The 11929-nt window shown below is 43.7% G+C and overlaps 1 protein-coding gene across 1 annotated transcript; it reads right to left on the bottom strand.

Annotated features, from left to right (window-relative positions):
- Positions 1-752: 752 nt before the first annotated feature.
- On the bottom strand, positions 753-4703 carry LOC148702875 (uncharacterized). The gene is made up of 2 exons (XM_088701123.2): positions 2642-4703; positions 753-1932 (listed from the first exon to the last, which is right to left on the bottom strand). The coding sequence occupies exons 1-2, from the start codon at positions 3725-3727 to the stop codon at positions 1378-1380; spliced, it is 1641 nt and encodes a 546-aa protein (XP_088557249.1). The 5' UTR covers positions 3728-4703; the 3' UTR covers positions 753-1377.
- Between the last annotated feature and the right edge of the window lie 7226 nt (positions 4704-11929).

The raw sequence follows: 11929 nt of genomic DNA, 5'->3' as shown, positions 1-11929 counted from the left end.
ATACCCATTTAAAAATGCACTTTTTACATCCATTTGAAATAGTTTGAAATCCTTAGAGCATGCATATGCTAATAATAGTCTAATAGCCTCAAGTCTAGCTACGGGAGCAAAGGTTTCATCAAAATCTATGCCTTCTTCTTGATTATAACCCTTTGCCACTAGTCTAGCCTTATTCCTTATAACAATTCCATTTTCATCTAGCTTATTTTTATATATCCATTTTGTACCTATAATTGGATATTCAAAAGGCCTCTCTACTAGATCCCACACTTTGTTTCTAGTAAATTGGTTTAGTTCTTCTTGCATTGCATTTATCCAATTTACATCATTTTCGGCTTCTTCTATATGTTTGGGCTCAAAGTGTGAAACAAAAGCTAGATGGTTATTCAAATTTCTAAGTGAAGCTCTAGTCCTAACCGGTTGAGATGGATCATCTAGAATGAGTTCCTTAGGATGCCCGTGAGCATACCTCCAAGCTTTTGTTAGCCCATGATCCACAATAGGCTCTTGGCTTGATGATGCTTCTTCAATCAATTTTTGATTATCATCTTGTAATCCCATCTCATCTATCTTTTCTTCAAGTATTTCAACATCATCATCAAAATTAACCTTCTTACTAGATGAGATGTCACTAGAGTCATCAAAAACAATATGTATAGATTCTTCTATAACTAGGGTTCTTTTATTAAAGACTCTATAGGCTTTACTAGTTGTAGAATAACCTAAGAATATTCCTTCATCAGATTTAGGATCAAATTTCCCTAGATTATCTTTCTCATTATTATGTACAAAACACCTACATCCAAAGACATGAAAGTAATTAACTTTTGGTTTTCTGTTTTTCCAAAGTTCATAAGGTGTTTTCTTTATAATGGGTCTTAATAAAACTCTATTTAATATGTGACAAGAGGTATTAATGGCTTCTCCCCAAAAGTACTTAGGGAGGTTACTTTCACATAACATAGTCCTAGCCATTTCCTCTAGTGTTCTATTCTTCCTTTCCACAACTCCATTTTGTTGTGGTGTCCTAGGTGCAGAAAAATTATGGATTATCCCCTTTTTACTACAAAATTCGTCAAATAATTGATTTTCGAATTCGGTACCATGGTCACTTCTAATGGCTATGACTGAAGACTCTTTAGCATTTGTTACTTCCTTATGGAACTTCTTAAACATAGAAAATGCTTGATCCTTATGCGCTAGAAACATGACCCATGTGTACCTAGAGTAATCATCTACTATAACTAGACCATATTTATTTCCACCTAGGCTTGTTGTTCTAGTTGGACCAAATAGGTCCATGTGTAGTAATTCTAGAGGCCTAGAAGTAGAGACACATTTTATGGATTTAAAAGAGTTCCTAGATTGTTTGCCAAATTAACATGCTTCACATATTTTGTTCTTTTCAAATTTTAATTTTGGCAAACCTATCACGGAGTCTCTTTTAACTAGTTTAGTTATTGTGTCCATGCTTGCATGACCTAACTTACGGTGCCATGACCAACTAGCATCATTATCTTTAGTTTCATTTACAACTAGACATTGGTTATGTTTTGCAAGATCTTCTAGGTCTACAACATATACATTTCCACGTCTAATTCCTTTAAAAACTAAACTATTATCATTAGGATTTGTTATAATACATAGTGATGGTTTAAACATAACATCATATCCTTCATCACATAATTGACTAATGCTTAACAAGTTATGCTTAAGACCATCAACATATCTAACATTATCTATAAAAGTAGAAGGGGTGATTTGAACTTTACCAATACCAATGATGTGACCTTGGTTGTTGTCTCCAAAAGTCACAGCACCTCCCTTCTTAGCTTCAAGGGTGAAAAATTGATCTTTATCACCCGTCATGTGCCTTGAGCAGCCACTATCCAAATACCAGCAGTTTTTGTTGACCTTGGCTGCAAGACACTCCTACACAAACAAATCATGTCATCTTAGGTACCCAAGTTTTCTTGGGTCCTTCATGGTTAGTCAAGTTGGTTCCTTTTGGAACCCATACCCTTTTAACTTTTTTTTTAGTTATACTTTTTCTAAAATTACACACATTTGCTTTATGACCTACTGTACCACAGCAAAAGCAAGTTATTTTCTTAGTTTTAGTTTCTCCAGCTTTAACAAAGAAGTTACTAAGAAGTTTTTGTTTATTTCTTGGTTTATATCCTAAACCCACTTTATTAAATACAGCTCGTTGACTATTTAGTATCATGTTTAATTTTTCAGAGCTATATGTAAATTTTTCAACTAAGGGTTTGTATTTGTTAAGTTCTTTAGTTAGTGTTTGATTTTCAGCTTTTAGATCATTAAGTTCTTTTGTAAGATCCTTATCTAAGGTTTGTTTATATTTTTTAAGTTCTGAAAATTCCTTAGTTAGTTTTTCATTATCTTTAGTTAAGGTGTTAGTCTTTTGAGTTAAAAGTTGGTTGCTTTTTTTAAGTTCTATATTTTCTTTGGTGATTAAATCCTTATCCTTAACTAATTTATCGTATTTATGTAGGTGTGATTGATTAGCTATTTTTAGTTCTTTATTCTTAAGATTTATAGCCTTATATTCTACCATTAATTCATTAAAAGCATCATAAAGTTCATCAAAAGAAAAATCAAGATGCGTATCGGAAGTTACCTCGTTTTCGTTGGCCATGAAGCAGAAATTGGCCTTCTCTTCTTGTTCATCATCTGATGAGGAGGATGATGAGTCGGAGTCGGATAGTGTAGTGACAAGAGCCTTCTTCTTCTTGTACTTACTCCCCTTCTTCAGTAAGGGGCACTCTGCTCTTATGTGACCCGGCTTCTTGCACTCGTAACATCCTATCCCCTCATTTTCCCTTTCCTTACCCTTATCCTTTTGATAGGAATTTGAGGGGCCTCTCCTTTGATGATACGCCTTCTTGTGGTTGATGAATTTCTTGAACTTACGCACAAGAAGCGCCTCACCATCATCTTCCTCATATTCTTCTTCTTCACTGCTGCTACTGCAAGATAAGTCTTTGTTAGATGAAGTAGATTTTAAAGCTATTACCTTTTTCTTATGGAAGAACTCTTCCTCGTTGTGTTGTTTCATGGTGAGCTCGTGCGTCATAAGGGATCCAAGAAGCTCCTCAAGTGGTAACTTGTTCAAGTCCTTGGCTTCTTGGATTGCCGTCACTTTAGCTTCCCACGACCTTGGTAGACACCGAAGGATTTTCCTGACAAGCTCACTGTTAGTATAGTTCTTGCCAAGGCTTTTTAGGCCATTGACAATATCAGTAAACCTAGTGAACATGCATGTGATTGTTTCATTTGAATCCATTTTAAATAGTTCATATTTATGTACCAAGATGTTTATTTTGGATTCCTTGACTTGATTCGTGCCCTCATGGGTCACTTCAAGTCTGTCCCAAATTTCTTTTGCAGAATTGCAAGTTGAAACCCTATTGAATTCATTTCTATCTAAGGCACAATAGAGTACATTCATAGCTTTGGAATTAAGTTGTGCCTTCCTCATGTCATGTTCATCCCAATCCGTTTCTAGTTTGGGTACCTTGACACCCTCTACATATATGGATGGGATGTATGGCCCATTTACTACAATAGTCCACATCTCATAGTCTTGGGCTTGGATGAATATTCTCATCCTAGCCTTCCAATATGAGTAGTCAGACCCATTAAAGAATGGGGGTCTTTGGGTGGACTGACCCTCAATGTGGGAAGATCCAAATGGGGTTGTCATTTCGATCTTTTACTCTTGGGTGGAAGAGTTTAGGCTCTGATACCACTTGTTGCCCAGATAGACAACCCAAGAGGGGGGGTGAATTGGGTTTTAAAATTAATTTAGATATTTAAAACGTTATGGATGATTAATTAAAAACTATTGCAAGTTATTTAATTAATCCTAAGTGCTGTGAGTGATGTGAGAGTAAGAAGAAAAGAGCCAATCAATCACAAACACAAGGTTTTATAGTGGTTCGGAGCTAACCCTTGCTCCTACGTCCACTCCCCAAGTCTCACTTGGGAATTTCACTATAACCCCCTTGGATTACAGCCGGTTGTTTTGCAAGCTCACAACCAAACTTGTTGTTTTACGAGCTCACAACGAACTCGATCGGTTTTCCCAGGCTCACCGACTAGAACCAACCCCGATTGTTTTCCCGGGCTCACAATCAAACCCTTACACACGTTGGTTTTTAACTTGGCTCACCAACCAACCTTAGTCCCCTTGATTCAATCCCCCGATTGAACCAAGTAAATACAAGTTATAGAAAGAAAGGAAAATAAGCTTCTCAAAAGCAGATGTAAAACAATATAATCAAAAGAGGAGTTTAGAAGCCCTCAAACGCTTTTAAGCTGAAGTAGAGGAATGGCTTCTTGAACTCCGGTCTCCTCTCGAATGAGTAGTCGACTTGAATGCAGGAGGAGGAGGCTTTAATTGCTGGGAAGATGTAGTTGGTTGCAGTAAATGCTGATCTTCCCCTTTTTCGTTGAAGAGCACGTTGCAGAGCTTGAAAGCTTGAATGCTTGGAGTGGAATAGTTGTTCTCTGCCTTGCTACAGTCTTCTGTGGCTATTTAAGCCAACCCCCACGGAAACTAGCCGTTACACTGCTTTTTCTGTCCGTTCTGCACACTCTGCGCAGCCTGACAATATGACCGTTGGTGGGTTGGAGTCGACTCGCGCGATCAGGAGTCGACTCGGCTATAGCGGGAGTCGACTCAAGCTTTTCCGGAGTCGACTCGGCAACTGTTCCAAATTTGAATTAGAGTTGCCGTCACGACTGGGAGTCGACTCGTCTTGACCCGGAGTCGACTCGCCAACTTCTGGAGCTGACCTGGCAATTTTGGAGTCGGCTCATCCACAGAAGTCCGTGGATCCAATTTTGAATTTTGTCCACTCGAGTCGACTCGACTGTCCTTGGAGTCGACTCGAATCTCAGAGCCCGAACTCCCGATCCTCTGTCTTTTGGCTCATCCAGTCTTGGAGTCGACTCGAACTTCCTTGGAGTCGACTCGGCTCTCAGTTTCCGAAAGTTGGTCTTCTGCCTTTTGACGTGAAGCTTGTCTTGGAGTCGACTCGAGCTGTCTGGGAGTCGACTCGAATCTCAGAGGCAGTAACATGGTTTTCTGTTTGTCGATGGTCGCGGAGTCTCGGAGTCGACTCGTGCAATGCGGGAGTCGACTCGAATCTCAGAGTCCCAAAAATGCTCTCTGACTTTTTCCTTGTGTTCCGCTGAGAGTCGACTCATGCTTTCTTTGGAGTCGACCTGCCAACCATCGGAGTCGACTCGCGTTCCACTGGAGTCGACTCGAATCTCAGACCCGAAAAACTGCTCTCTGACTTTTCTTTGTGTACCTCTTGGAGTCGACTCTTACTACCCTGGAGTCGACTCGTTGAACATTGGAGTCGACTCGCGCACTTCAGGAGTCGACTCGTTGACAGGTTCTGAGATGAGGCTTTCTGTTCTTCTTTCTGTTCTCAGTCGGAGTCGACTCGTACTAGTCTGGAGTCGACTCGAGCTCGTGCCAGTGAACTTGATATGCTTGGAGTCGACTCGTGATACTCGGGAGTCGACTCGAGTCTCAGACTTTGGTTCATGCAGACTTCTTAACTTATCCAAAATACTATGAACCAAGTCTAGAGACACTTGGACAGGATTTTCTCTGAAACACTCAATTGAATTCATTAGTAATCACAAGATATACTCAAATGCTTTGAGCTCATCAAAATCAAATGGGGTTTTAATCAATCACTCCACAGCCGATGTATTTGCCTGGTCGGCGGCTGATGTACCTGGGATCGACCCGGAGGTCATTTCTCACGCCCTCAACGTCGACCCGACCCACCGGCCAGTGAAGCAGAAGAAGAGACACTGTGCCCCGGATCGGATCCGGGTGGTCGACCAGGAGGTAGACAAACTCTTGGAGGCAGGATTCATAAGGGAGGTGAGTTACCCGAGTGGCTGGCAAATGTTGTACTTGTCCGGAAGGCGAGCGGGAAGTGGAGGATGTGCGTCGACTATACCGACCTGAACAAGGCGTGCCCTAAGGATAGCTTCCCGCTTCCGCGGATAGACCAACTGGTCGACGCGACTTCCGGATATCAGCTGCTGTCTTTCATGGACGCCTTCTCCGGTTACAACCAGATAATGATGGCCCCACAGGACGAGGAAAAAACTGCCTTTATAACGGACCGGGGGCTGTACTGCTACAAGGTAATGCCCTTCGGTCTGAAGAACGCTGGCGCCACTTACCAGCGCCTTGTCAACAAAATCTTCAAAGAGCAAATCGGCCGGAACATGGAGGTGTACGTGGACGATATGCTGGTGAAGAGCCGCCAGGCAGACCAGCACATCGTGGATCTGGAGGAGACTTTCACCACCTTGCGGAAGTTTCGCATGAAGCTGAACCCAGCGAAGTGCGCCTTTGGCGCTTCGGCCGGGAGGTTCCTCGGTTTCATTGTCAACCAGCGGGGTATCGAAGCCAACCCGGACAAAATCAAGGCTATCCAAGGTATGTCCCCTCCGACCAAAGTGAAGGAGGTTCAGGAGCTCGCTGGAAGGGTCGCCGCGCTCGGACGATTTGTGGCAAAATCGGCCGAACGCTGCCAACCATTCTTCAAGGTGTTAAAACGCCCGAAAGACTTTCTCTGGACGGCCGAATGTCAAGCAGCGTTCGACCAGCTCAAGGAATACCTAGCGTCTCCTCCCCTGCTATCCAAGCCGCAGGAAGGGGAGATGCTCTACCTCTATCTGGCGGTCTCCCCAACCGCGGTCAGTGCGGTGCTGGTTCGGAAAGAGGCAAAGCTCCAGAAGCCTGTGTACTACATCAGCCGGGTCCTACGGGACGCCGAGACGCGGTATACGAAGGCTGAAAAGATCGCCTTCGCGCTGCTGACCGCGACCAGGAGGCTCCGCCCCTATTTCCAGGCCCATTCTGTCACCCTCTTAATTGATCAACCGTTACGACAGATCCTCAGCAACCCCGAGAATGCGGGACGGCTGGTGAAGTGGGCAGTAGAACTCGGTGAGTTCGACATCCGCTACCAGCCTCGACCCGCCATCAAGGCCCAGGTGCTCGCGGACTTCCTCGCTGAGTGCACGGTGCAGGAGGCGGAACCTAGACCACCGGAAACGCCCAGCCTCGACCTCCCGACCTGGACGCTTCACATCGATGGGTCGTCGAACCCCGAGGGTGGAGGGGCCGGGCTGGTCCTTACCAGTCCTGATGGAGTGATAGCCGAGTATGCCTTGAGGTTTGGATTTCCAGTTACCAACAACGAGGCGGAATACGAGGCCCTAGTCGCGGGACTCAAACTCACCGGGGAGCTCGGCATCCGGCGTTTGAAGGTCTTCACCGACTCCCAGCTGGTGGTCGGGCAGGTCCGTGGGGAGTTCGAGGCCCGGAGCCCGACCATGCAGAACTACGTCCGGAAGGCGCAAGCACTCATTCCCGACCTCGGCAGTGTCGACATCCAGCAGGTCCCCAGAAGCGAAAATGCCAGGGCCGACAGGTTGTCCCGCTTGGTGGGCGCAGAGGCGCACAACTTGTCGAGGGCAATCTACCTGGAGACCCTGGATGCCCCGAGCATCGGCGAGGCTGGAGCGGTAATGGCGATTGATCCGGAGCCGTCTTGGATGGACCCGCTCGTCGACTACCTCGCCGAAGGAATCCTCCCTGAAGACGAAGATCAAGCTCGGCGACTTGTCAAGAAGTCCGCCCACTACGTACTCTATGAAGGGAGGCTGTATCGGACCTCGTTTACCGCCCCCCTCTTAAGGTGCCTCCGCCCCTCGGAGGCGGCCTACGTCCTCGGCGAAGTCTACGAGGGCGTCTGCGGATCCCACTCGGGGGCTAGGTCCTTGGCGCACAAGATCATGAGGCAAGGCTATTATTGGCCTACCTTGTTGGAGGACTCAAAGGATTATGTACGGAAATGCGACGCCTGCCAGCGCCACGCCAACGTCCAGAGAGTCCCTTCTGTCCCCTTGGCACCAATCACCGCACCCTGGCCCTTCGCACAGTGGGGAATGGATATCCTCGGACCATTCTGAAGGAAAAATATCCCGCAAAATCCGATAAAATCGGATGCCAGGTCAGAAAATCAGTTTTAAAATTTTATCTATTTATTTATAGCAGGTATAAATAAATAACATAACTATATTATGTTTACCATACCTCGATCCCGCAGCGGAAGATGGTCAAGGTACTCAGGAACAGAATCTGGTACAGGGCCAAGTGCTGGATCAGATACTGGATCAGATGCTAGATCTGGTACTGGATCGGAAACTGGATCTGTAACTGGATCTGGTGCCGGATCTGGTACTGATGGATCTGGTGCTATGCGAGGCCCGGATGTACGGACCCTCTACTTCACACGCACGCCAAGAAATGCAGGAAGGTAGGATGATGTCTGTATAGTGCAAAAACCCTTTTGCAAATAAACCCCTGGAAGAAAAGAATTTCAAAAATTCCTTCTTCCCTTTTTCTTTTTCTTTCTTTTCCTCTTTCTTCCCGTTTCCTTTTTCTCTCTTTTACAGGCTACTCAAAAGATCATGAATCTCCCCTCTCCCCAGATAAAATCTCTAGCTCAGAATGAAGAGAAAGCTAGCCTATTTATAGGCAAAGACAAGGCTGAACCAGGGAAGAGAAAACGCCAAAAGGGAAGAGTGAACGCCAAACGTTTCATGATTTTATTGAATTTTTTGAACCGTTTGATTTCAATTAAATCAGTCCTATATTAAAGAGGTTTCAAAACCGAAGAGACACGTCTCTTCGGATCTTCAAATGGTAGCCGAAAGAGGGAAGATCAAGCGGCCTTCGATGTGTTCGGAAGAAGAAGAAGAACGCGGTCCACGGGAGAAGGTTTGCAGAAAGATTGGTCCACTGAACCGAGGAAGAAACCAGAACGTGTCATTCAATTAGAGGGGCAAACAAGTAAATTTCCATCAAATTTGACTTTTCTTAAATGGGTTAATTCAAATGGGCTGAATCAAATGGGCTTGGGTCCATCATTGGTTCTAAACCAAATTGAAGACCAATTTGAAAGATTTTGGATCCCGAAAAATTCCACATGAATCTGATTCATGTGAACTCCAATTAGTTCAATTTTCAGATCAATCCAAGTCACACTTGGACTAGAATAAATATGGAATAAATTCTAATAAAATCATCATTAAGTCCAATTCATCCAATTCAAAACCAAACTCAACAAATGAGTCCAAATCAATTTCAATTACATTAATTGAAACTTGATTAAGCCAGAATACAGACATAATTAAATACACATCCATGAAATTCAGTATGTACCTCATGTTCAGTGCTAGCTGAACATAGACAAAACCAAATCTCAAATGACCCACAATTTAATTCTCAATTAAATTGGATCAAGTCCTTCCTACTTAACTTGACTTATGTGCGTGACTCCGATAGGTTCGAACACTAAGCCGGTAGTACATGGACTACTCCATGCACTAATCGAGGTGACCATCTAGCAATGATACCCGACGTCCGGATAGGTCGAATATGCAGAGCAACATTCAAGAACCTAGACGTATGGTTGTTGCATAATTCATCCCTATGACCATCGATGCTCAAAATGACCTCAGAGAGGACTGTCGACCTCTGGGTCCGGTCATCCATAGTGTATTTCAAATAATCAAATCAAGTGACCTATCACTTGGTTTACCCTGGCCAAGGTTTTACTGAATTGAAATACAGTGAGACATCAACTCCTAAAATCTGGAGCGGTCAATCCCATCTTGACTCATACACAGACTTCGCGAGTACTTGACTGCACCCAGCATCCTTCCGATCCCTGAATTAGAAATTCAGGTCATCCAGTGCCTAAGTACAGTGAGTTGCTTGCAAGTCACTGTGACAGTCTCAGGTCTAAGGGGTACTTATGTCCACACGCTTTGCGAGCTAACTCCCGACAGTGGAGTGCTACGCAGGTGAGTCACTGTTCAGTGATGATGTACTCCTATATCTCACCTGTATGCCATACAGTGTCTCCACACTCCTTGGTTTAAGAGGACAACCAACTAAATGACACACAACGACCTATACTTGATATAGCTATCGTCCAATTGACAGCTCATCATTTGGTCGCGAACTGATTTAAGGACTAAATGATAAAACCTCCTTTACCCACTAAATTAGTCCTAAGGACTTCATTACAATACACAGGAGTTCCTATTTGAAGATGCAACACTTGTGATGAAAAGAATGCCAGAATAGATTTTATTATTCATTAAATAAAACATATACATTATTCTTACAATAAAAATTGGCTTTGGGACACAATTTCCAACAACTCCCACTTGAACTAAAGCCAATTTGTACAGTATCTAATACCCATCTTCGATTTGTGATAATCGAACTCCTTTACAGAAAGGGCTTTAGTGAATGGGTCAGCCAGGTTTTCCTTTCCATCGATCTTCTGAAGATTGACGTCACCTCGCTCCACGATCTCTCGTACAAGGTGGTAGCGACGCAGAATGTGCTTGGTTCTATGGTGAGACTTTGGCTCCTTTGCTTGTGCAATGGCTCCAGTATTGTCACAATACAAAAGAACTGGACCATTGATTGAGGGAGCAACACCAAGTTGATTTACAAACTTCTTGATCCAAACAGCTTCCTTTGTCGCATCTGATGCAGCAACATACTCTGCTTCGCATACGGAATCGGCTACTGAATGCTGCTTGGAACTTTTCCAGCAGACTGCTCCTCCATTCAGGGTAAACACAAATCCTGACATACTCTTACTGTCATCATGTTATGACTGAAAACTAGAGTCTGTAAACCCCACAAGTTTTAAGTCAGATTCTCCATAGATTAACCATTGGTCCTTAGTATTTCTTAAATACTTAAGGATGGTTTTCACCACCTTCCAATGGTTCTCACCCGGATCAGACTGATACCTACTCGCTACTGCTAGTGAGTAAGCAACATCCGGTCTTGTACATGTCATGGCGTACATAATAGAACCTACTGCAGAAGCATATGGGATTCTACTCATACGCTCTCTTTCTTCGGAAGTTGTCGGACAATCTTTCTTAGAGAGAGAAATTCCTTGGCCTATCGGAAGATAGCCCTTCTTGGAATGCTCCATGTTGAACCGCTTCAACATAGTGTCGATGTACGTGGATTGGGACAATCCAAGCAACCTCTTAGATCTATCTCTATAGATTTTCATCCCTAGGATGTAGGATGCTTCTCCCAGATCCTTCATGGAGAACTGTGATGACAGCCAGAGTTTCACATTTTGTAATGCAGGAATGTCATTCCCAATTAAGAGAATGTCATCCACATACAACACAAGAAATGTGATCACTGAACCGTTAACCCACTTGTAGACACAAGGTTCTTCTTTGTTCTTAACGAAGCCATATGTTTTGATAGTTTTATCGAAACGTATGTTCCAACTTCGAGAAGCTTGCTTAAGTTCATAAATGGACTTTTGTAGCTTGCATACTTTGGACTCGTCTATGGATGTGAAACCCTCAGGTTGTATCATATACACCTCTTCTTCCAGCTCTCCATTTAGAAAAGCTGTTTTCACATCCATTTGCCAGATTTCATAATCCATATATGCTGCTATAGCTAGCATGATCCGAATAGATTTTAGCATTGCCACAGGGGAAAAAGTTTCGTCATAATCGATACCATAACGTTGACGATATCCCTTGGCAACCAGACGGGCTTTATAGGTCTCCACCTTTCCGTCTGCGCCTCTCTTTCTTTTGAAGATCCATTTGCACCCTATGGGTTTTATCCCTTCGGGTGGATCAACTAGTGTCCATACACTATTGATATCCATAGACTCCATTTCGGATTTCATGGCATTAAGCCACAACTCAGAGTCGGACCTCTGCATAGCATCCATATAGGTGATCGGATCCTCATTATTCTCATCGAGCTCAATAGGATCCGCGTCATGGA

This window comes from Phoenix dactylifera, chromosome 7 (assembly GCF_051530095.1).
Source record: "Phoenix dactylifera cultivar Ajwa chromosome 7, Ajwa_hap1_PhDact_Kaust_v1.1, whole genome shotgun sequence".
Classification (NCBI taxonomy): domain Eukaryota; kingdom Viridiplantae; phylum Streptophyta; class Magnoliopsida; order Arecales; family Arecaceae; genus Phoenix; species Phoenix dactylifera.
The sequence above is the reverse complement of the archived record's forward strand: the minus strand, read 5'-3'. Positions and strand labels throughout refer to the sequence as shown.